Here is a 25,534-nt window from a genome sequence, read left to right on the forward strand (position 1 = left end):
GATTTCTAGTTGTCTCTCAGCCTCACAGAAGGATCGTTCTCTCCACATCTCCTGTGGGATTGGACCCAGGTATCCGAGGATGGGACCGTGTGGAGATGTCCTCAGCTGAAACATTCACTGTTGCAGAACCAGCTTTGGACATCAGATGGAGGCGTTGTAGAGGGATATCTGTGCTGAAGATGATGGCAAACTGAACTAAATCCCACCTGCCCGCAGATGATCCATATCCCTCCATTCCCTGCTTATACATGTGTCTGTCTAACAGCCTCTCAAACACCACTGTCGTATCTGCTTCCACCTCCTCCCTTGACAGCCTGTTCCAGACACCCACCACTCTCTGTGTAAAAGAATTGCCCTGCACATCTCCTGCACACTTCCCCCTCACACCTTAAATGCATGTCCTCTAGTATCAGATATTTCTTCCCTGGAAAAAAGATTCGGACATCTACCCTGTCTCTGCTTCTCATAATTTTATAAACTTTTATTAGGTTTCCCCTCAGTCTCTGACGCTCCAGAGAAAACAACCTAAGTTTGTCTAACCTCTCCTTGTAGCTCAGACTCTCGAATCCAGGCAGCATCCTGGTTGCATCACAGCCTGGTACAGCAACTCCCATGCACAGGAACACCAGAGGCTGCAGAGAGGAGTGGACACAGCCCGCTCCTTCACAGGCACAGCCCTCCCCACCAGTGACAGCATCTACAGGAGGCCCTGCCTCAAGAAGGCGGCATCTGTCATCAAAGATCCCCACCATCCAGGTCCTGCCCTCTTCCCTACACAACTTAGCTCCCAGCCTGTAACCCACACCTCGGGATTGTTATTCTATATATAAACCCTCCAAACTCCTGGATGAGATCCCAGCCTGTAAACCACTCCTGGGGATCTGTTATTCTATATATAAACCCTCCAAACCCCCGGATTAGATCCCAGCTTGTAACCTACACCTCAGGATCTGTTATTCTATATATAAACCCTCCGAATCCCTGGATTAGATCCCAGCCTGTAACCCACTCCCGAAGATCTGTTATTCTATATATGAAGGCATGTATCCCGTATGCCTTCTTCACCATCTTATCTGGTGGTTCATGTGTTAAGTTGATTCTGGAACGGTGACAGTGAGTGTTTGAATTTATTGAAGAAACAACTCCGTATACGGAAAAGGAGTTGAATTATAGTCATGATACTGGTGGCAGGGAGTCAGGATATTTCTGGGAGACATCCAGAGAAATGTAAAAGAAGTTGCCTCACAGGATAACTGACAGGGACAACTCGGGAGAACAACCATCGCGGAAGGAACCTGGAGTTCGGCAACACAGAGAACTCACCAAGTCGGACCCTGGCCTGGTTCATCCAGAGCAGCTCAGGTCTAACACAGGTGGTGGGTTTTGAAAGTGGTGAAACTAAACTGAGAGATGTGCAGCAGAAGAACCATAGAACAATATGGCACAGTACAGGCCCTTCGGCCCACCATGTTGTGCCCCCCTTCAAACTACACCTAAGACTATCTAACCCCTTCCTCCCACATATCCCTCTACCTTAAATTCCTCCATATGCTTATCTAACAATCTCTTGAACTTGTCCAATGTATCAGCCTCCACCACCACCCCAGGCAGCGCATTCCATGCACCAACCACCCTCTGGGTGAAAAACCTCCCTTTCACATCACCCTTGAACTTCCTACCCATTACCTTAAAGCCATGTCCTCTTGTATTGAGCATTGGTGCCCTGGGAAAGAGGCACTGGCTGTCCACTCTATTTATTCCTCTCAATAGCTTGTATACCTCTATCATGTCTCCCCTCATCCTCCTCCTCTCCAAAAGTGTTCATGAGTTTTGTTTGTAACTACGTTGTCAGTTTTAAGTTGTTGGAAGTAATCGTGATGAATAACTTGCAGGGCCTCGGTGTGTTGAAGAACAGAGGGACCTCAGTGTACAAGGGCAGGACACACACCATGAATGTTAGGGGGTGTCGAGGAATGGAGGGAGCTCAGTGACAAGTCTAAGGATCCCTGAAGGAGGCAGCACCGGTAGATAAGGTGGTGAGGAAGGTGTACGGAATACTTGACTTCATTCACCGGGACACAGAATATAAGAGCAGGGAGCTTTTGGAACAACTTTATAAAACATTGGTCAGGCCACAGCTGGAGTTCTGTGCACAGTTCTGGTCACCACACAATAGGAAGAAGGTGTCTGCACTGGAGAGGCTGCAGAGGGGATTCCCCAGGACGTCGCCTGGGACGGAGTGTTTCAGTTATGAGGAGAGACCGGAGGGGCTGTGTCTGTTCTCCCTGGAGTGGAGGAGGCTGAGGGGGGACCTGATAGGGGTGGACAAAATTATGAGGAGAGAGGGAGGGTGCAGAGTAGGAAACTTTTCCCTGTGGCAGAGGTGCCTAAACCCAGAGGGCATGGGTTTAGGGTGAGGGGTGTAGAGGGGATTGGAGGGGCAATGTTTTCCCCAGAGGGGGCGTTGGAATCTGGAACGCACTGGCTGAGGGGGTGGTGGAGGCAGAGACTCTCACATTAGAGAAGTATCTGGATGGGCACTTGAATGGCCAAAGCAGTGAAGAGTAGGGACACAGTGGGAGGGGAGGTGAGGGAGCGCCACGCTGTGGGAGGGATGGTGAGGGAGCACCGCACTGTGGGAGGGGCGGTGAGGCAGCACTGCATTGTGGGAGGGGTTGTGAGGGAGCTCCGCACTGTGGGAGGGGTCGTGAGGGAGCACCGCACTGTGGGAGGTGCGGTGAGGCAGCACTGCACTGTGTGAGGGGCGGTGAGGGTGCGCCGCGCTGTGGGAGGGATGGTGAGGGAGTGCAGGACTGCACCCAGTCGCATCTCAGAAGTTTCCCTCCTCCCTCCTTCCCTCTGCCTCCCTCCCACCGCTGCCCCTCATGTCCTTCCTCACATCCCCTCCACCCCTGCTCGCTCTCCCTCTCTCACATCTCTCCCTCCAGCCCCTCCCTCCCTCCTCTCGCCTTCCGTCCCCTTCCTCTCCCTCCCCCTCCCTCCATTCCCCACCCCCTCACCTCCACTATATCTCCCCCACCAGGAACACCATGTCGCTCTCCGAAGACCTGTCCAACTCCACCCTCGGTGGGAACTTCTCCTCCAACGATTCCACCCCTGGGAACTTCAGGATCCAGTGTCGAGCAACTTCCATCGTGCCCGTGATCATCTTTGTCCTCACCGTCCTACTGGGTGTCCCCGGCAATGGCGCCGTCACCTGGGTGATGGGCTTCAAGGTGAAGAGGAGCGTCCACACTGTGTGCTTCCTCAACCTGGCTGTGGCGGACCTGACCTACTGCCGTCTTCCTCCCCTTCCTGGTGGCCTACTGCCGGCCAAGTTCCTTCCTCAGAAACTACTTCCTCTGGATGTTGTTCAGCTCCATCTTCATATTCTACACGTCCGCCAGCATCTTCCTGTTGACCCTGATCAGCATCTCGGGCTGCCTGGCCGTCACTTGACCCATCTGGCTCCAGCAACACCTCAGCCTGGCTTGGGTGCGTGCGGTCTGCTTCGGGGCCTGGGGCCTTGCCTTCCTCATGTGCCTGCCCGAACTGCTGATGGAGCAGATTTACCCGTATTTTGGGGACAAGACCAGGGGTGTGTTGGAGTTAACTTGGGCTGTCTTTGTCTTCGGCCTCCCCATTGTGCTCATGGCCGCCTGCTACCTCCTGATTGGCCGGAAACTGCACGGGGACAAATTGGCCAAATCCAGGAAGCCTGTCCGCCTCATGGTGACCAAAACTCACAGCCTTTATCATCTGCTGGCTCCCTTACACTGTTTGCCACCTTGTCAGGGTCGTCTCCAAACCCGTTCCCTGGGACTGGATATTCTTCACCATCAGCCAGGCCTCCTTCAACAGCCCCTTCTCTACGTCTTCATCGGCCGCAACTTCCGCCAGGTCTTCAGGCGCTCCCTGGCCGCCTCGCTCCGCCTGGCCTTTGCCGAGGACACAGAGTTGGAGAACATCCGTCCCAACCCCATCGTCTCCGCGGAGACGAGCACCTGAGGGATCCCCTCATGGACCCTTGGCCGAGCGACATCCCCTGACAACGGAGAAGGACGTTAAGGAGCGAGGAGAGTCACCAGTGGAGGTCTCTCTACCAGGGAGTCTTGCCCCTTCACATCGGGGACCTGGGGCGGAGGGTGTTGCACAGAGGGATGCCATGCAATAGGTTTTTAAGCCAGTTCACGGACTCCCCAGCCACCTGCCACATCTGCGGCAGGGAGGAGTCTGTGTTCCATGTATATACGGAGTGGGAGAGGTTGCAGCCCCTCTTTGAGTATCTGAAGTGGCTGCTCCTCAAGTTCTGGTCACACTTCAGCCCCATGTTCCCGATCGTCGGGCACCCAGTGAGGAGGGGGGTGCGGGTCAGTCGGGGAACATCCTGGTCGGTCTGTTCCTGGGCCGGGCCAAGGTGGCCATTCACGGGTCCAGGCAGCAAGCCGTCAGGGGTTCCGGCCGTGCTGACTGCCTGCTGCCCTGCTTCCGGGGTTACATCCGTGCCCGTGTGTCCCTGGAGAGGGAGCACACGGTGTCCAAAGGGGATATTGGGGGCCTCCCAGGATCAGTGACTGCCACAGGGGCACAAGTGTGTCCTGGATAAAGAAGGCAATGTTATAATGTGAAGTAGTTAATGGTAAATTGTGTAAATAGTGGAAGATTGTTGTAATATAGTGATGTGATTCTGTAATCATGGAATAAATCTCCTTTGAAAAAGGGGAAAAGGTGAGACACAGAGTGAAGCTCCCTCGACACGGCCCCATTACACACCCCCAGGGTGAGACACTAAATCTTCCATTAACTCCTCCCTGCCCTATGTCCCACTCTGACTCCTCCATAATATTCAACTTTTAAGGTTTACTTGAAAGTAAACCTTGAAAGAAATCTTGGTTGCTCCAGGATTTAACTGTGATTTTCAGTCAGGAAGAAGGTAATTCGTGGAGTACACAAGGATCAGTTCTGGGCCTTATGTTAGTGACCTCGAGGAAGAAACAGTGTGGAAGGCTTCCAACCTTGTCAATGATACGGACAGAGGTGGAAGGGCGTGTTGTGATAATGATACTGTGATTCTGCAACGGGGTAGAAATAGACTGAGTGAGCGGTCAAATGGAGTTTAATGTGGGGAAGTGTGAGGTCACACACTTGGTTCAGTGACATCAAAAGGCAGATTATTACCTGAATGGACAGAGGCCGCAAGTGAGGAACCACTAAACGCTGGCAGACAGGTCCAAGAATAGTGAAGAAGCCAAACAGCCTGTCGACCTTCATTGCGAAGGGGTTGGAGTTGAAGAACCGGGAGGTTTTGTTCCTCTTGTACAGGGTGTTGGTGAGGTCGCACAAGATCACAAGACAAAGGAGCAGAAGTAGGCCATTCAGCCCATCAAGTCTGCTCCATGAGCTGAACTAATACTATTCCTATCTCGTCCCAATATCCAGCCTTATCCCCATATCCCTTGATACCTTGACTAATTAGATACCTATCAATCTCCTCCTTAAATGCCTCCAATGATCGGGCCTCCACAGCTGTATGTGGCAAAGAATTCCATAACTTCACTACCCTCTGGCTAAAGAAATTTCTCCTCATCTCTGTTTTAAACCGGTACCCTCTAATTCTAAGATTGTGCCCTCTGGTCCTGGACTCACCCACCAGGGGAAACAGCTTAACCACATCTACTCTGTCCAGTCCTTTCAACATTCTAAATGTTTCTATGAGGTCCCCTCTCATTCTTCTGTACTCCAGTGCGTACAGTTCAAGAGCTGACAAACGCTCATCATACATAAGCCCTTTTATTCTGGGAATCATCCTCGTAAATCTTCTCTGAACCCTCTCCAACATCAGCACATCCTTCCTAAGATAAGGGGCCCAAAACTGCGCACAATATTCCAAATGAGGCCTCACCAGTGCCCCATAGATCCTCATCAACACTTCCTTACCTTATACCTCTCGAGATGAATGCCAACATAGCATTCACTCTCCGGAGAACCGTGCACAGTTTTGGTCCCCATGCTTTAAAAAAAACAGTAACATGGGAGGCAGTCCAAAGCAGATTTACCAAAGAACAGATGTTATCAACCAGAAAGAATGCAGAAAAGATTTATCAGTATGTTGCCAGGACTCGAGGGACTGAGTTATTGGAAGAGGTTGGGCAGGCTGGGGCTTTTTTTCTTGGAGTGTAGGAGACTGAGAGGTGACCTTATAGGTGTGAAAAAGTCATGAGGGGCAGCGATCGTGTGAATGCACTCAGTCTTTTTCCCAGGGTTAGGGGATGATGAACCAGAGGGCACAGGTTTAAGGTGAGGGGGGAGGGATTTAGTAAGAACAGAGGGGTAACCTTATTTACACAGAGGGTGGTCCGTATGTGGAACGAGCTGCCAGAGGAAGTGGTGAGGCAGGTCCAATAACAGCAGTTCCACAGGTACATGGATTGGAAAGGTACAGAAGGTTATGGGCCAAACGCTGGCAAATGAGACCAGCTTGGATGGGCATCTTGGTCGGCATAGACCAGTTGGGCCGAAGGGCATGTTTCAGTGCTGTATGACTCTCTATGACTCCATGTCACCAGGCTCATTCCTCGGATGAGAAGGTTGTCCGATCAAGAGAGGTGGGACGGTTTGGGTCTGCGTTCCTCCAGATGAGGGGTGACATCCATGGAAGACCCTCAGGGGGCTCGACAGGGGAGACGTTGGGATGTTTCCACCAGTGGGAGATTCACGAACAGGAGGACATGGTTACATGATGAGGAGCCAGTCAGTTAAATCTGGAGAAATTTCTTCTGGCAGAGGCTGGTGAATCCCGGTGAGGAAGTGTAGGATTAATAAACTATAACTGTATTCATACTTTAAGACGGATGAGAATTATGGCTGCTCGAAATACTGATTTAAAAAGTGTCCTTCAGGCCAGAACAGCCACACCACTGCTTTCCTGGACTGGGTGCTGTGTGGTAATTGCTGTGTCTGGAACTTAATTGGATTCCCATTATGTTTGACTATGGAGAGGATGGTCAATCTTAATGGGAAATGGGAAGGCTGTCTCAAACAATGAAGGTGATACCTGCCTTTGTCTCACCCGATTGCAAAACGATTAGCTGAACCTGGGGTGTGAGGCTGCTCTCTGTCCATCTGCAGTAGCCCTTTGTCCGTTTCCTGATCAACCAAGAACTCCGGTGCCTGACTCATTAAAGTGTGCGTGACAATGTTCGTATAAATTACTGTCTGCCCCCTCTGTACCCTGGAGAACCCCGCTGCAGGTTCCACGATAGAGTAAGGAGATTTCTCCCTTGCAACATATTGCTAAATAAACGCGTTTGAAGTAAACTGTGGCACTGTGTGATCTTCCAACAGACAGAAGGGGAACTTCAAAATCGGGTTAACACTAGGAATTCCCTGGCCCCAGGGGAGGTGGAAGCTGGATACTTAAAGTGGAGGTGGATAATGATTTGATAGATGGACGAGCTGAGGGTGATGGGGAAACGGCAGGGACAAGGAGCAGAAGCCGGGGTAGATCTGCCATATGGTATCGGGTGCCGGGGCAGGACAGGGGTTGGTCGTGGACTCCTGCTCCTGTTTCCCTGTGTGGCAGTCACAACAGACTTGCTGCCTCTCACCACAACCCAGTGAATTGGCCAGTTCCACCCAGAACTAAGGGGCAAACATGCTGGTCAGAGATGGCCCTTCACACCACAGAGGCTCACCCTCTGGGTATGTGTGGACCCAAGTGTCTATCCTCGTCTGCGTGCGAACATCTCTCTCTATCTTTCTCTCTCTCTCCCTCTCTCTTTCCCTCTCTCTCCCTCCACCCTCACTCTCTGTGTTTCCCCCATCTTCCCCAGTCCCCCCTCCACCCTCTCTCCCTCTCCCATTCCCCTCCCTCTCCATCTACCACTCTCCTACCTTCAGTGACATCCCTCACGGGTTGGGACGCTCGCAGTGATTGGAAGGACATGCTGTCAGGTGGCGTGGTGCAGCAAATGGGAATGGCTTATGTGTGCAACCACTGGTAGGACCTGGCCGCCCTGATTGTCTACCTGGAGGGGATGGAGGTGGGCACTCTCATCACACAAAGAACCAATGCTCGCAGCTGATTATCAGCACCAAGTGTTCTCACATTTCCCGACAGATTGTGAGTGACAGTTGGAGGAAGAGATGGGATCTTGCTGTGCCTGTCACCTTCTTTGATTTATGGCACTTTGCAGGCAGTTCACCGCAGGAGTGGTTTGGGGCAGGAGGGTTGTCTAGGAACCCATTTCCAGTCCAACTTTCTCCTTGGCCTTCTGTTGGGGTCCCGGCCACAATACACTCTACTGGACGAGTGCACAAGTGCCATCAGCATCGATGTGGAGGGAAAGATTTTCCAGACCGCAAAGGATGGTGGGATATCGCTGCTGTCAATCACTCACCGGCTGTTGCTGTGATGAGCGACCTGGAGGGCGGGGCCAGCAGGACAGGACCTCTGCCCCCTCGGCTGTGAGGGAGGGGCCGGGGTGGAAGGGACGCTGCCTCTTCCAAATTCCATGGCAACAAGCAGAGGACCTGCCGTCATGGCAACAGCCCTTCACCATCAAGGCATTCCCAGGAAATGGAGCCCGGGGCTGTGTACGCTGCCTCCTTTGGACACCATGAGTGGGCCCTGACTTTCCTGAATACCATGGCAACGGACCTTCATTGTCATGGCAACTCCACTGTCTTACCAATGGCGGAGTAACCAAGTGTGCTCCGGCTACCATGGCAACAAGGGAGGGGTCATCAGGACGGGCTCTTTCCTCCCTGCATCCCGTGGTAACGAGGGGAGGGGCCATGAGAGTGGCCCCACCTACTGTGGGTGCCATGGCAATGGTGGGAGCGGCCAGCGGGAGGGGAAGGACCCACCTGTGCTGGAAACCATGGCAACAAGGAGAGTAGCCCCGCCTTTTCTGAGTGCCGTGGCAACGGTGGGAGGGGCCACCAGGCAGTCTCAGCCTCCTCTGGAAACCATGGCAACGGGGATCCTTCAGGAAAGGCTCCGCCCCCAAATACCCTGGCAACAGGGGCGGGGCCAACGGGGGGAGCTCCGCCTCCTCTGGCTCACCAACCACAGCGGGAGTGGGGGAGGGGAGGTGCACGGGAGGATCCCAGGACTGAGTGCAGATGGTCTCTCCCTCCGGACAGGAAGCCCTGCACCCACCTGCTGCAGTCCAACGGCGAGGGAGCCTGGACCTTCGAGCGGCCGCTCGGCCCCCGCCTCAGCGAGGAGCAGCAGTGGGTCAAGACCCCATTGGCCGCAGCCCCCCCCCATGCAAAGCCGCCTGGCCGAGCTGTGCCGTGACCACAGGGAGGGGCGGCAGGACCCAGCGGAGCCAGGGCTCGGGGCGGCCAGAGGGGGCCCCGATAGTGGGCGGAGCTGTAGTGTGAGGGGCGGGGCTACTGCGAAGGACGGTCTCTGGGTGGGGCTCAAGGACCCAGTGGGGCCAGGGATTGGAGGCGGGAGGAGGAGGGACCAAATACAATAAAGGGAGGGGCCTCCTGGTGAAAGGGGAGGGGCTTGGCTGAGTGGGAGCGGCCTGTAAGGTGGTGGGAGGGGCCTGCTGGCTGGGGAGGGGGCCATCGAAATAAAGGGTGTGGCCAGACAGATGATGGACAGCTGCTGGTGAGGGGGAGGGGCTTACTGCAGAGTAATGTGAGTGTGGCCTGTTGGGGGCAGGGCTTATATTGGGGGCGGGGTCCAGCAATGATTGATGGAAGCTTCTCCTTTACCAAGGATCCTGGGATGGGCGGGGCTTCCAAGTATGGGTGGGGCAGTGGGAGGGGCTTAGGTGGGGCTAAGCTGACGTAAGAAGGCGTGTCCTACAGGGGTGGGGCGGGGCAGGGCAGATATATGGGTGCCGGGCTGATACAGGGGGCAGGGCCTGATGATTGACAATTGTAGGCCAAAGCTGAAACAGGCTGTCTCCGGTTCATGCAGTGTGGAGGGAGCTTCCCCCTGTGTCAGACCCTGGGAGTGTGTGATGGGACGGGTGTGGAGGGAGCTTCGCTCTGTGTCAGACCCCGGGAGTGTGTAATGGGACAGTGTGGAGGGAGCTTCACTCTGTGTCTGACCCCGGGAGTGTGTGATGGGACAGTGTAGAGGGAGCTTCACTCTGTGTCAGACCCCGGGAGTGTGTGATGGGACAGTGCAGAGGGAGCTTCACTCTGTGTCAGACCCCGGGAGTGTGTGATGGGACAGTGTAGAGGGAGCTTCACTCTGTGTCTGACCCCGGGAGTGTGTGATGGGACAGTGCAGAGGGAGCTTCACTCTGTGTCAGACCCCGGGAGTGTGTGATGGGACGGGTGTGGAGGGAGCTTCGCTCTGTGTCAGACCCCGGGAGTGTGTAATGGGACAGTGTGGAGGGAGCTTCACTCTGTGTCTGACCCCGGGAGTGTGTGATGGGACAGTGTAGAGGGAGCTTCACTCTGTGTCTGACCCCGGGAGTGTGTGATGGGACAGTGCAGAGGGAGCTTCACTCTGTGTCAGACCCTGGGCATGTGTGATGGGACGATCTTTCTCCCACAGCAGAAGTGTTTAATACAAGAGAACATGCACTGAAGGGTGAGGGTGGAAGGTTTAAAGGAGGTTTACGAGGCAAGCTGTATTTACACACAGGGTGATAGGCGCCTGGAACGGGCCACCCGGAAAGTTGTGGAAGCAGATACGACAGTGGTGTTTATCAGGTATTTAGACACACACATGAACATGGAGGGAAATGGAGGGATTTGGATCTCGTGCAGGCAGTAGAGATTCATCTAATTCGGCACAGTGTTCAGCAGAGACACCATGGGCCCAAGGGTCCTGTAGCTGTGCTGGGCTGTGCTGTGCTCGGTTCTATGTTCGCTCGGTACAACTCTCTCCACCTCAGGTCCCTGATGTCAAGAGGCAGGACTCCCGCGTAGAGAGACCTCCACTGGGAGCCCCCCTCGCTGCCGAACATTCTCCTCCTCCGCCATCAGGGGATGTTGCTCAACCGAGGGTCCGCGAGGGGGTCCTCAGTACCTCGGCAGTATTAGGGGCAGGGGGGGATGTTCCCCAACTCTGGCCCCTCCTTGGCGAAGGCCGTGGGGAGCGAGGCAGCCAGCGAGCGCCTGAAGACCTGGCAGTGGTCGCGGCCGACGAAGACGTAGAGGACGGGGTTGAGGGCACTGTTGAAGGAGGCCAGGCCGATGGTGTCGGACATCCAGTCCCTGGGATCGGGTTTGCTGAAGGCCCAGAGAAGGTGGCAAACAGTGATGGGGAGCCCGCAGATGATAAAGGCCGTGAGTTCAGTCGCCGTGAGGCCAACGGGCTTCCCAGACTTGGCCAACTTGTCCCCGTGCAACTCCCGGCCAATCGGGAGGGAGCAGGCGGCCAAGATCACAATGGGGAGGCCGAAGGTGAAGAGGGCCCAAGTTACCTCCAACACAAACCAGCTGTTGTTGCTGGGACACGGGACAATCTGCTCCATCAGCAGTTCGGGTACGGACGTGAGGAAGGCCCCAGGCCCCGAAGCAGGCCGCACACACCCAAGCCAGGCTCAGGTGTTGCCGGAAGCAGATGGACCGAGTGACGGCCAGGCAGGGGGAGGTGCTGATCAGGGTCAACAGGAAGGCACTGGCGGGGATGTTGAGAGTGACAGCGGAGAAGAGGAGCACCCAGAGGGAGTTGTCTTGGGGAAAGAGTCTGAGAACAAAGAAGAAGGCCAACAGAACGGGGAGGGAGAGGCAGTAGGTCAGGTCCGCCGCAGCCAGGGTCAGGAAACACACCGTGTGGACTCTGCTCTTCACCTTGAAGCCCGTCACCCAGGTGACGACACCGTTCCTGGGGGCACCCAGCAGGAAGGTGATGATCAGGGACAAGATGGTGAACACTGGCAGTTCAATCCAGGTCTCCTCGGGAAAGTTCTCGTCAGGTCCCCTTAAATCTTTCCCCTCTCACCCTAAACCTCTGCCCTCTAGTTTTAGACTCCCCTACCCTGGGGAAATGACTGTGACCGTCCACCTTATCCCTGTTTCTCATCATTTTATAAACCAAGATAAAGTCACCCCGCAGCCTCCTACAGAGTGAGAACAAACCCAGCCTCTCCAATCTCTGCTTGTAACCACAGCCCTCCATTCCAGGCCACATCCTGTGAATCCCTGCCACATTCTTTCTATTGCCACCACGTCCTTCCTGTAGTGTGGTGACCAGAACTGTACACAATACTCCAAGTGTGGTCCAACAAATGTCCTGTACAACTGCAACATGATGTCCCAACTCTGATACTCAGTGTCTGGTCCATGAAGGCAAGTGTGCCGAATGCCTTCTACACTACCTGACCCACCTGCGTCACCACTTTCAGGGAGCTAGGGACCTGTTCCCCAAGGTTTCTCTGTACATCAACACTCCCAAGGTCCCTGCCATTTACTCCAGATGTCCTACCTGAATTTGACTTCCCAAATTTGACTTGCCCGGATTAAACTGCATCTGTCACTGCTCTTCCCAACTTCCCAGCTGATCTGTGACCCTCGGTGTCCCTCCACAACCTTCCTCACTGGCTACGATTCAACCAATTTCCCAACATCTGCAAACATTCTAATCAGTTCGCCGATGTTCTCACCCAAGTCATTTATATATCTGACGCACAACGAATATCCTGGCACCGATCCCTGCGGTACACCACCGGTTACAGACTCCCAGTCAGAGAAACACCCCTCTGCCACCACACCCTGCCTCCTATCACCAAGCCAATTTTGGATCCAATTTGCCAACACCCCTTCAATCCCATGTGCCTTAACCTTCTGGAAGAGACTACCATGTGGGGTCTTGTCAAAAGCCTTGCTTAAGTCCATGTAAACCACGTCTACTGCTTCATCGGTCTGCTTCTTTACCTCCTCAAAGAGCTCCCTCAGATTTGTGAGGCTTGATATAGAAGGGGTAAGGAACACTTGCTTTTATTAGTCAAAACATTGAGTGTAAGAGTCAGGACATCATGTTGCAGCTGTGTAAAACTTAGGTTAAGCCGCATTTGGAGCATCGTGTTCAGTTCTGGCCACCCCATTACAGGAAGGATGTGGAGACTTTGGAGACGGTGCAGAGGAGGTTCACCAGGATGCTGCCTGGATCAGTGGGTATGAGCTACAAGGAGAGGTTGGACAAACTTGGGTTGTTGGAGGCTGAGGGGAGACCTGATAGAAGTTTATCCAATTATGAGAGGAATAAGCAGAGAGTAAACAGCCAGTATCTTTCTCCCCAGGGTCGAAATGTTTAATACTCGAGTGCTTGCATTGAAGGTGGGAGGGGGAAAGTTCAAAGGAGATGTGTGGGGCAGGTTTTTTACACAGAGAGTGGTGGGTGCCTGGAATGTGCTGCCAGGGGTGGGGGTGGAGGCAGATACGATCGTGGTGTTGGAGAGGCTCTTCGATAGGCAGATGAACGTGCAGAGAAAGGAGGGATCTGGACCATGTACAGGCAGAAGGGGTTCGGTGTCATTAGCTGAATTAGTTCAGCACAACATCATGGGCCGAAGGGACTGTTCCTGTGCTGTAATGTTCTGTGTTCTGTGATCATCCCTGCACAAAACCATGCTGACTCCCCCCACTCACCCCCTGCCTCTCCAAGTGAACATCAATCCTGTCCCTGAGGACTTTCTCCAGTAATTTCCCCACCACTGACGTAAGGCTCACTGACCTGGCCTTTGTGAACAAGAGGGGCATCACTGTCCTGGTACCTCACCCGGAGCAAACAGTGATGCAACAATATCCGTCACAGCCCTTGCAATCCTCCTCCCTCGCTTCCCACTCCATCCTGGGATAGATCCCACCTAGCCCTGGGGATTTATCCACCTTTAATGTGTGCCATTCTGTCCAACAATTCCCCCTTCCTGACACAGACAGAGTCCCCCTTCCCTACCCCTCCACCCTCCACGTCCTTCTCCCTGGTATATACCGACGAGAAGTGCTCATTTAGGACCTCGCTCATATCCCCCAACTCCACACATCGACTCCCCCTCTGGTCCCCAAGATCACCCACCCTTCACCTCGCTGCCCTCTTCCTTCTCATGTACGTCTGAAAGGGTTTGGGATTCTCCTTGGGTCTGCTTGCCAAGGCGGTCGAAGCTCCTGTTCCTGTGCTGTCCTGTTCCATGTTCGATGTCGTCGAGCGGACACAACAATGTCATCACTGCCTCCACAGACGCTGCCTGACCTGCTGAGTATTTCCACCGCTTGCCACCTCTATTTCACAGCTCCTGTATCAGCAGGTTTTTGCTGCTCAGAAACAAAGAGAAAGTTGTGTTTGTGTAGAACCAGGAATAATGAGAGAGAGAAACGTGTGAGGCAAAAGGGGACGGGGACAGGTTGTGTCGGGGCTGATGAAGCATCTTGTCAGAGGGTCAGAGATTTGCCTTTGCTGTTGCTGAACTTTTCCAGTCTTTGATCATCAACGGAAAGGAACAGTTTTGTGTTTCTATTGTCATTTAAAATGATTTGGTTTGCTTATTATTCAGTCGACACTGCTGTTTGTTTTTAGAACACGGGACAGTGCAGCACAGGAACAGGCCCTGCGGTTCATGATGTTGTGCTGAACTAATTAAACTAGTCATTGGTCACCGAACGAAACGAATCCCTTCTCTCCACACACTGTCCATATCCCTCCATTCTCTGCGCATTCACCTGTCCATCTAACAGCCTCTTAAATGCCACGGTCGTATCTGCCTCCACCACTACCCCGGCAGCACATTCCAGGCACCCACCACTCTGCATGTAAACAAAAAACTGGCCCCGCACATCTCCTTTGAATGTACCCCCTCTCACGTTAAATGCACGCCCTCCAGTATTAGACATTTCGACCCTGGGAAAAAGATACCGGCTGTCTCCTCTATCTGTGCCTCTCATAATCTGATAAACTTCTATCAGGTCTCCCCTCAGCCTCCAGCACTCCAGAGAAAACAACCCAAGCCCTGTTCCTACTGTACATGCCTTCTGATCCGGGCAGAATCCTGGTGAACCTCTTCTGCACCCTCTCCAAAGCCCCCACATCCTTCCTGTAATGCGGCCAACAGAACTGAATGCAATACTGCAATGCGGCCTAACCAGAGCTTTTCAAGCTGCAACATTTCCTGACTCTTGGACTCAGTGCCTCGACTAATAAAGGTGAGCCTGCTGTACGCCTTCTTCACCGCCCGATCGACTTGTGCAGCCACTTTCAGGGGGCTGTGGACTTGGCCTCCAAGATTTAACCCCAGGGTTTAAAAGAAGATTGACACCGAATCCTAATTGATTCCAGACCAGTGAGATTTTTCTGCAGAATGTGTAATGTTTTATTGCACACAATCAGAGAGATCAGATCCCATTCAGTAGAATTTGGTTCCCGCTGAACATTCAGGGACCAAGAAGTGCCGCCACTGGCCGATTTCCTGGTGGGAATCATTTCTCTTTCCCCCAATAAACTGACGGACGGTTGGACTCCGATCCCCATGGGGAGTCCGTGACCCTCCCCGCACCCCCTCCCCATTCCCGAGGAAATTTAAAAGGGTCCCACACGGAAACAGAGACTGACCCCTCTCCCAAAACCAGGGTCAAGGGCAGGGGAAGGGGGTCAAAATTCGAGGGGAAATTCCCGGCCCCCTCCCCGAATTCCCAGCTGCAAGGTCCTGTACGGTAAGGGAGGAGGAAACAAGAGGAGTCCCAGGTGAGGGGGGTTATTGGCAGCTGAAAGAGGGGGTGTTTCCCAGCTCCTATCTTCCCCCTCCCCACCCCATCCGCCCCCCACCGCCTTGTCCCGAGGGCGAGGGTCCAGCGAGATGGCCCGCGGGTCTTCGGGTATCGACTGCGGGATCTTCCTCTGCGGCATCAGGGTCCATCACTTCCTGGGCTGAGAGATCACGGCGTCTGGCGGTCACTTCCTGGGGTGATGTTGGAGGGTCAGGGTGGGGACAGAGGGAGGGAGAGAGAGGGACAGAGGGAAGGTCAGGGAGACAGGAGAAGGAGGGAGGGAGGGAGGGAGAGATGCAGAGAGAGAGGGAGGGGAGGGAGAGGGAGGGAGACGGAGGAGCCAGGAAAGGGGAGTGGGAGGGAGAGATAGAGAGAGGGAAGGAAGTGGAGAGATGGGAAAAAGGGGATGGAGGGAGGGAGAGGGGAGAGGGAGAGATGGGGGTGGGAGGGTGTGGAGTGGGAGAGAGGAGGGAGCGGACATGAGGAAGGGAGGGGAGGTGGAGGGAGGGGAGGAAGGAGCCCCCTCAGGAGCATTCACAGTAGTAGGAGCTGATGGAGTTATCCCAGTTCCCGAACAACCCCCTGGCCACTTCCACCAGCCGGAACTGCACTCCGGTCCGGAATGTCTTCCGGTGGCCCCTCTTGTCCTTCCTGTCCCACACGGTGAGTTGGCACCTGGGTCCCACCACCAGCGAGGAGACCTGGTTGTTCCAGGAGCTCTGGATGGCCGGGACGTCGGCTGGGCTCTTGACGTCGAGGTAGCCGCCCCCACAGCACTGGTCGTACAGCACGTTGCTGTCCCGGTAAAAGCGGACACACACCCTCTCCCCATTCACGTTCCGCAGGACGTTGGGATCAGGACACTGGCACAGGGCCCCTGCCACACAGAGGGCCCATACAGCTATCGCCAGTCCCACCATATTGCTGAGACGCACCGAGCTCTCTGGAGATGGGGCCAGGGGTGGGACATTATATCGTCCCGGCCCCTCCCGCCCACACACACACCCACCCCTCGCAGCCAACCACTTCTCCGGGACAGCCCGACCTTGAATTCCCCTCCCCCCCAAGTTAAGGCAGTCATGTCCCAACGTGGGAAACGGACAGGTTTTCGGGACGTGGAGACCAGGTACGCACCTGTCCATTTCTCAGGAGTGTGTGGTGGGACGGGGTAGAGGGAGCTTCACTCTGTGTCTGACCCTGCGAGTGTGTGATAGGACAGGGTAGAGGGAGCTTCACTCTGTGTCTTACCCCTTTTTAAATATCTTTATAACAAAATACTATCTACAAGACTACAACAAACACAGACACAATAACAGTAACTAAACACAGTCACTAACACAAACTAAACTAAATTAAGATATTCCCATCTCTACCAAGGATGGCACTTATCCCCTGCGGTGCCCAATGGTCCTGGAATGCCCCCATGGTACCTGTGGACACCACATATTCCCTCTCCCCAGTCACAGACATAACCCCGGAACATCTTTCGGCAGTCCGCCTGGGCAGCATTCTCCACTACCCACTTCCAGGACCCATGAATAGCCACCATAGCCAGCCCCAGGAGCAAGTTTACGAAGGTATCCTCAGGTGTCCCTGCCCCCCTCCTTACTGGATGACCATAGATGAACAGGTTGGGCAAGGAGGGCTGAGGATACCTTCGTAAACTTGCTACTGGGGCAGGCTAAGGTGGCTATTCATGGGTCCTGAAGGCGAGGAGCAGCCCCCGCAGATATGCAAAAAGGGGCTGCAACCTCGCACACTCCATGTACATGTGATACACAGTCTCCTCCAGCCCGCAGAAGTGACAATCGGCTTGGAGATCCGTGTACAAACTAAGAAACTTATCACAGGGCATTGCCCTGTGCAGCAGCCTCTACCCCAGGTCCCCGATGTACATAGGAAGTACACCCCTGTAAAGGGACTTCCACTAGTGATCCCCCTCACTCCCAGGTGGAAAAACTGACCACCATTGTGTGTCAGGATGGTGAACAAGGGCTAAGAAGTGGAGGGTGTGGAGCAACAGCCCTTACAGGTACCTCCTACCTGCATCCCGGAAGGGCGCAATGGGTGCCAATGAAAGGCGGCTCAAGTTGTGTGGGGCCGGCTCCCGGATAAGATTCCGGGACCTGGGTCTGACCAGCAGGTCCGGATGAGTAGCCGGAGTCTCTCCACACAACCGAGCTACACCAACACCTGATGAGGTAGGGCAGGGGTGGCTTGTTCTCTCAGCTGGGGCACTGCCCTCTGCTCCTGGCCAGAGGCAACCATGTTCCAGGCTCTTAGCAGATCCTGATAGAAGCTGGGCAGCCCTCGCAGAGCAGCACGGCTGGTGCCCACCTTTGGTAGCTGCGTCACCTCATGAAGGCAGTGGCCCGGCCGGAGAAAGTACATCGCCAGCATGTGCCACCTGGGAGGGTGCTCAGCATACAGGAATCTCTGCAGGGTCCTGAGGTGGAGAGCCGCCAGCCGTGCACATACACACACCAGCGACTGTCCGCCCTCCTCCAATGGGAGACTCAGGACTGCTGCAGGGACTCAGTGTTTCCTATTGGCCCAGCAAGTCCACTGACTTCCCCTGCATTCCTGTGGCAAAGGCTGCAAATGGGGTCAAGGTGACCATCCGGTACCACAACATGAAGTCCACCAGATGGTTTATGACCACCCTGCCTCGATAGGAAAGCACCCTGAGGAGGCCTGACCAGCGCCCCAGCTGGGCCACAACTTTTGTCTCCGGGTCCTGCCAGTTTGCCAGCCAGGTCTCTCCAGAGGGACTCAGGTAGACTCCCAGGTATTGGTATTGGTTTATTATTGTCACTTGTACCGAGGTACAGTGAAAAACTTGTCTTGCATACCGATCGTACAGATCAATTCATTACACAGTGCAGTTACACTGGGTTAGTACAGAGTGCATTGAGGTAGTACAGGTAAAAACAGTAACAGTACAGAGTAAAGTTACAAATAAAGTGCAGTGCAATAAGGTGCAAGGTCACAACAAGGTAGATCGTGAGGTCATAGTCCATCTCATTGTATAAGGGAACCATTCAATAGTCTTATCACAGTGGGGTAGAAGCTGTCCTTAAGCCTGATGGTACGTGCCCTCAGGCTCCTGCATCTTCTACCCGATGGAAGAGGAGAGAAGAGAGAATGTCCCGGGTGGATGGGGTCTTTGATTATGCTGGCTGCTACAACAAGATAACGAGAGTAAAGATAACAAGAGGTAAAGAGTCCAAGGAGGGGAGGCTGGTGTCCGTGATGCACTGGGCTGTGTCCACAACTCTCTGCAGTTTCTTGTGGTCCTGGGCAGAGCAGTTCCCATACCAAGCCATGATACATCCAGATAGGATGCTTTCTATGGTGCATCGATAAAAGTTGGTGAGAGTCGAAGGGGACGAACCAAATTTCTTTAGCCTCCTGAGGAAGTAGAGGCACTGGTGAGCTTTCTTGGCTGTGGCATCTACGTGATTTGACCAGGACAGGCTGTTGGTGATGTTCACTCCCAGGAACTTGAAACTCTCAACCCTCTTGACCTCAGCACCATTGATGTAGACAGGTGCATGTACACCACCCCCTTTCTGCTGTCTGTGAATGTCGGAGGTGTGATGAATAAGGTCACAGTGACGTAAGGTGGCAGGTGGGGAGGGGGACAGTGGTGGGCTACAGGGCAGCATTGAGCTGTAGATGAGGTGCTACATTTTGGGTGGATTGAGGGTGGGACATGATCTTGAGGGACAGCGAGATCTTGTTGTGTTCCGGGTACTGGAGTGCATGTACAACGTACTTGCCGTCATTAGCCAGGGCATAGAATGTAACATCAGGGAAGCGGACACACAAGATGCTGGCATCTTGAGCAGGGTGCAGAGGAGACGTTGCCTGGGATGGGACATCCCAGCGAAGAAGGGAGACGAGATAGGCCGGACTTGTTCTCCTTGGGGAGGAGGAGACTGGGGTGGGGGAGACTGTGAAAGAGGTATACAAAATTGAGGGGCATAGATCAGAGATACAAATCTTTCCCCTGTGGCAGAGGTGTTGAGGGTATCAGAGGGCAGAGGTTTGGGTGAGGTTTGGGTTTACAGGGGAAAGGAGGAGGAATTTTTCCCCCAGAGGGGGGTTGGAATCTGGAACGCACTGGCTGAGGGGGTGGTGGAGGCAGAGAATCTCACAACACTTCAGAAGAATCAAGAATAGAATTGCCAAGGCACAAAGTTACAGGCTTTGTAGACATAAGTTGTGCTAGTATAGATAAGTACAATGGTCAGCATGGACATGGTGGGCCAAATGGCCTGTATCTATGCTGTTTGAGTTGATTTCTCTGGTCTGATTTCCCAGCACAAAAGGGTGAATGAGGTTATTACTTCACATCAAAGCAAATAAGCCAGAGCCTCCTCTGCAATGAGCCCGGCCTTTCAACTTTCATGCCCTAAATTTGCCAACAGCCAAATCACCAAGCATGAAGGTTCCACCGAGATTCGAACTCGGATCGCTGGATTCAAAGTCCAGAGTGCTCACCATTACACCATGGAACCTGCAGACCCTCAGTCAATGTCACTCCACCTACCCACCATCAGACCCTCTCATTCCAGTTGGAGGGGATTGTCACCGAGTGTAAAGTTGTTTCAAACCAAGCATGATCAACCTCAACCAAGAAGGGAACGATCTCAGGACCCGTGGAGTTGGACTGAGACCTTGGATGAAACGAATGGCAGTGAAAGCTCAGATGGCTGCTTTGGTTCATCAACAGTTCGGAGGCACAACCTCTGCATGCACCCGCAAGGGCAGCACAGCACTTGACAGCAAACAGGTTCCACCGAGATTTGAACTCGGATCGCTGGATTCAGAGTCCAGAGTGCTCACCATTACACCATGGAACCACAGCAAATGCTGACTGCTTTTCCTGGCCCAACGCTGTCCGGAGACCGCAGGAAGTAAGTTCTGTTGCACATTCAGGAGGGAGCAACTTATGGCCGTGTGAGGTCGGCGGGACTGTCGGTGTGTGTGAGCTGACAGAGAGACAGAGCAGCAGAGCGAAGAGGGAGTTGGCAAAGGTGGATGAGCATTTGAAAATGCTTTCCCCACTGCCCAGGCAGCTGAGGAAGGGCAGTGAACAGCTGTGGGGGTCAGGCTGGTCGGGAGAGGGACGGGATGGGCAACTGTACAGAGAACGGGCAGCTCCAGGAGTTTATCAGCCGATCAGCTGAGCCCACAGTGCCCTGTTACTGAGGTGGGAACGACCTGCCTCGGCCTCGGACAGTGACCAGCCGTAGGGATGATGCCGGCGGCCAGCGAGGGGGATATTCCAGTGGCAACCAGCAATGCAACAGCCAGGACCTCCCGGTGGCCACCCACTTCAATTCCACATCCCACTCCCACACTGACATGTCTGTCCACGGCCTCCTCTGCTGCCACGTTGAGGCCGGGTGCAGGTTGGAGGAACAACACCTCATATTCTGCCTTGGGAGTCTCCAACCTGACGGCCTCAACATCGATTTCTCGAACTTCTGGTAACCCCACCCCTTCTTCTCCCCTCCCGCACTCCTTCGTCTTCCCTTGTTCCTGTGGCTCCCTTCCCCTGCCTTGACGACCCGCCCATCTCCTCTCCGCCCCTCTTTATTCCATGGTCCACTGTCCCCTCCTACCATATTCCTTCTTCTTCAGCCCTTGGCCTCTTCTACCTATCACCTCTCAGCCTATCACATCTTCTCCCCCTCCCCCACCCACCTACCTTCCCCCTCACCTGAACTCACCTGTTCCCTGCCTGCGTGTGCTCCTCCCCTCCCCCCCCCCCACCTTCTTGTTCTGGCTTCTGCCCTCTTCCCCTCCGGTCCTGATGAAGGGTCTCGGCCCAAAACGTCGACTGTTTATTTTCTCCACGGATGCTGCCTGACCTGCTGAGTTCCTCCCGCACTTCTTGTGTGTTGCAAGTTGTCCTCTACTTGCCATTTTACCCGCACTGTTTTATCCCTCCGATCCAATGGCCCTCCTGCCCTTGCACCATTTCTAAACTTTGCTAGGAACCCCGGAGTCAGCCTTGGGCAGCCTGTAGACATTCCTGCACTAAACCCCACGAAGTTAGTAAGTTTGCTGATGATACAAAGGTTGGTGTTGTGGATAGTGTAGCAGGTTGCTGTAGGATATTGATAGAATGCAGACTGGGCTGAGAAGTGGCAGATGGAGTTCAACCCAGATAAATGTGATAAACTTCAACCCGGATAAACTTCAGGAGATTGAATTTGAAGGCAGAATACAAGGTTAATGACAAGACTCTTAGCAGTGTGAAGGAACAGAGGGATCTTGGTGTCCATGTCCATAGATCCCTCAAGGTTGCTGTGCATGTTGATAGGGTCGTTAAGAAGGCGTATGGTGTGTTGGCCTTCATTAGTCGGGGTATTGAGTTCATGAGCCATGAGGTGATGTTGCAGATCTATAGAACCCTGGTCAGACCACACTTGGAGTATTGTCTTCAGTTCTGGTCGCTTCATTATAGGAGGGATGTGGAAGCTTTAGAGAGGGTGCAGAGGAGATTTACCAGGATGTTGCTTGGATTGGAGACCGTGTCTTATGAGGATAGGTTGAGTGAGCTAGGGCTTTTCTCTTTGGAGAGAAGGAGGATGAGAGGTGATTTGATAGAGGTGTACAAGATGATAAGAGGCACAGATCGAGTGGACAGTCAGAGACTTTTCCCCAGGATGACAATGGCTAACACGAGGGGGCATAATTTTAAGGTGATTGGAGGAAGGTATAAGGGGCATGTCAGGGGTAAGTTTTTTACACAGAGGGTGGTGGGTGAGTGGAAACCACTACCTGCAGAGGCTGTGGGGGCAGATACATTAGGGACATTTAAGAGCCTCTTAGATAGACACATGAATGATAGAGAAATGGGGATCTATGTGGGAGGGAAGGGTTAGATTGATCTTAGAGTAGGATAAAATGTCAGCACAATATTGTGGGCGGAGGGGCCTGTACTGTTCTGTAATGTTCTATATTCTATATGAAACCAGCAAGAAGGAAAAACATGCAAGACCACGGAGGATGGACAGGAGAACAACAGGGAGCTGCACACGATGGGCCAAATAGCCTGCTTCTGTGCTACAATCACTCTGATTCTATGACTCATGCCCGCTAACTGCAAATTTCCACAGAACACTCAGCGAAACAATTGCAAGTGTTTCTTCCCCATTGTGTAGTCCCGTTCCCTCGAGAACCACAATGGGACCCACCTACAGCACACCACAGGCAGGGCAGTCCAGGTTTCAACCACACAACGTGTATAAAAAGCTTTTTCTCCTGTCACTCATTCTCTTCGCCTTTATGTATGTGACCTCTGATCCTTGACCAAGCAGAACAAGCAGTCACCACTCACTGGATGTGAAAGCAGTGCTCCTCAAGGTGCACTCACCAGCAGCACGCCTGTCACCTGCTGGGGAAAACGAAGGCAGGCTGAGGTTATTAATTGACATTAACAAAAGAGCTACATCTCCTCGCTGTCAGCAAGCCTGGCCTTTCAACTTGCAGGCCCTAAATTTCCCAACAGTCGAATCACCAAACTTTTAAGGTTCCACCGAGATTCGAACTCAGATCGCTGGATTCAAAGTCCAGAGTGCTCACCGTTACACCATGGAACCTGCACACTCCCCTCAGCAAGTTCTCTCTCAACATCAGAACTTCTCATTCCAGCTGAAGTTCCTTGCCAGCTCCTGCAAACACATTCAAGAATGAATGACCTCAGCCAAGAAGGGAAAGTATTGTACTGTAGCCCTAAGCCAGCAAATAAATCTCTGTAAAGTATGATGGGAAAAAAAGCCAACTTTATATCAGCAAGAGTTTAAAAACGGCCATCCTGGAACAGCAGACTAGTTTTAATTTGAACAGGCGCATGCAAGGGAAGTTCTCAATGCGAAGAGAATTGAGAACTGCTTAACAGGAAGAGTATTCTCCAGTGTTGGCCGACCACAGAACTGAGAAGCGAGAACGGTAATGAGATGTCATCTGTGGCAATTAAAGTGTGAGGTACAAACTGAAACCTGATCTTTACGAGAGGGGGACATGGAGTTGAACAGTAACAGTTGGTCCACCTACTTATTCTCAGTGGGAGAACCAAAGTCTCAGACTTAGATTGAAAACAACAATAGTGACTTGGTTGTGGTGAGGTGAGATACTCTGAAACATCTCCCATTGTATCAAAGGCCTTGACAGTTGCAGAAAGCCGTGTTGTCACTGTGATAACCAGAGGCCATGGTTAGAACCGTGAGATACCTCTGTGGGAAGACTTGGTCACGACACCCATGCGGGGCAAGTCTCAGCAGCAATCAGTTCACCTCCTGCGTCTGAGTACCTCAGATGGGGGTTGAGGACCCCCGACATCAGGAAAGGTCAGTGTAAAAGAAGAAACGTTGAATTTATTGGCAGCGACAACCCAGGAACAACCCTAACCCTAACCATGGAACTCGGGGAAGACTACGACCCATCAAAGTGAGCCAAGTCAGTTCACCCCAAACGGGACACACCCCGAGTCCAAGTCGTGGGATGTGTGATCTTGTGTACTGAGTAGCAAGAGCTGGGTCAGTGAATTAAGTGCAAGGTCATTGGAACCTGAGAGTTAATTGCATACCTGTATACTTTAAGTGATCTGAGCATCAACAACAAATTAGTGGGGCAGGCACGGTCATGCAGCGGTTAGCGTAACGCTATTACAGCGCCAGTGACCCGGGTTCAATTCCGGCCGCTGTCTGTAAGGAGTTTGTACGTTCTCCCCGTGTCTGCGTGCGTTTCCTCCGGGTGCTCCCAAATTCCAAAGACGTACAGGTTAGGAAGTTCTGGGCATGCTATGTTGATGCCAGAAGCGTGGCGACACTTGTGGGCTGCCCCCCAGAACACTCTACGCAGAAGATGCATTTCACTGTGTGTTTCAATGTACATGTGACTAATAAAGAGATCTTATCTTCATTTTTTTAATCAGTTGACCCCTGTACAGGGCAGCAGAGTAACAATACGTTACAGAAACAGGCCTTACCACATCCATACCAACCAAGTACCTCAATGATCCCATTTACCAGCATGGTCTGTGTCAATTCAAATATGCACCTAGATACTTAAACGTTGGGAGTCTCTGCCTCCACCACCAGCTCCCAGAGTTCCCCTCTGGGAGCAAAACAATCCTCCTCAGATCCCTCCAAACCTCTTTCCCCTGATCCCAGGCAACACCCCACTGGCCCCTCCAGGGCAATCACACCCTTCCAAAGCTCTGGTGACCAGGAGAGCAGCAGTACCTCAGCTGTGGCTTAACCAATGTTTTATAACGTTGTACCATAACCTGACTGCTCTTAAACTCAGTGCCCTGGCTTATGATGGCAAGTATCCCTATGCCTTCTTCACCACCTTTTTTACCTGTGCTGCCATCTTCAGGTATCCTTGGCCTTGTACACTGAGCGTCCTCAGTTCCTCAACACACTCTGGGGCTCCACTATTCATCGTTTATGCAATACCCCGATCAGTCATTCTAAAATTATCAGTATACTTTACACTTGCCAAGATCCAAGATTAAATTCCATCTGCTAATGTCCTCATCATCTACAAAAGACTGAACACACACACCACCAGGCTCAAGGACAGCTTCTGTCCCACAGTATGAGGCTATCGAACAGTCCCCTAGTACGATAAGGTGGACTCTTGACCTCACAATCTACCTCGTTGTGGCCCTTGCACCTTATTGTCTGCCTGCACTGCGCTTTCTCTGTAACTGGAACACCTTATTCTGCATTCTGTTGTTTTCCCTTGTACTGCCTCGATGTACCGATGTGGTGAAATGATTTGTATGGATGGCATACAAAACAAAGTTTTTCACCATACCTTGGTACCTGTG

General features: G+C 53.0%; 1 protein-coding gene and 3 non-coding genes across 4 annotated transcripts; 1 reads left to right on the plus strand and 3 right to left on the minus strand.

Annotated features, from left to right (window-relative positions):
- The first annotated feature begins 3,050 nt into the window (after positions 1-3,050).
- Positions 3,051-4,008, plus strand: LOC127586497 (C3a anaphylatoxin chemotactic receptor-like). Its single transcript, XM_052044508.1, has 2 exons — positions 3,051-3,368; positions 3,475-4,008. The coding sequence occupies exons 1-2, from the start codon at positions 3,051-3,053 to the stop codon at positions 4,006-4,008; spliced, it is 852 nt and encodes a 283-aa protein (XP_051900468.1).
- A 16,121-nt stretch (positions 4,009-20,129) lies between these two features.
- trnaq-uug (transfer RNA glutamine (anticodon UUG)) lies at positions 20,130-20,201 on the minus strand. The gene has a single exon. It is a non-coding gene; the product is annotated as a tRNA-Gln (tRNA).
- Positions 20,202-20,474: 273 nt separating this feature from the next.
- On the minus strand, positions 20,475-20,546 carry trnaq-cug (transfer RNA glutamine (anticodon CUG)). The gene has a single exon. It is a non-coding gene; the product is annotated as a tRNA-Gln (tRNA).
- Positions 20,547-23,225: 2,679 nt separating this feature from the next.
- On the minus strand, positions 23,226-23,297 carry trnaq-uug (transfer RNA glutamine (anticodon UUG)). The gene has a single exon. It is a non-coding gene; the product is annotated as a tRNA-Gln (tRNA).
- Positions 23,298-25,534: the final 2,237 nt, after the last annotated feature.

The sequence above is a fragment of the Pristis pectinata genome, chromosome 37 (genome assembly GCF_009764475.1).
Source record: "Pristis pectinata isolate sPriPec2 chromosome 37, sPriPec2.1.pri, whole genome shotgun sequence".
NCBI lineage: Eukaryota > Metazoa > Chordata > Chondrichthyes > Rhinopristiformes > Pristidae > Pristis > Pristis pectinata.

Excerpts from the sequence above, each read along its gene's own strand:
- LOC127586497 (XM_052044508.1), top strand. The coding sequence starts at position 3,051 with ATGTCGCTCTCCGAAGACCTGTCCAACTCCACCCTCGGTGGGAACTTC. Across the intron at positions 3,369-3,474 it reads AGAAACTACTTCCTCTGGAT|CAACACCTCAGCCTGGCTTG; the intron begins GTTGTTCAGCTC and ends ATCTGGCTCCAG.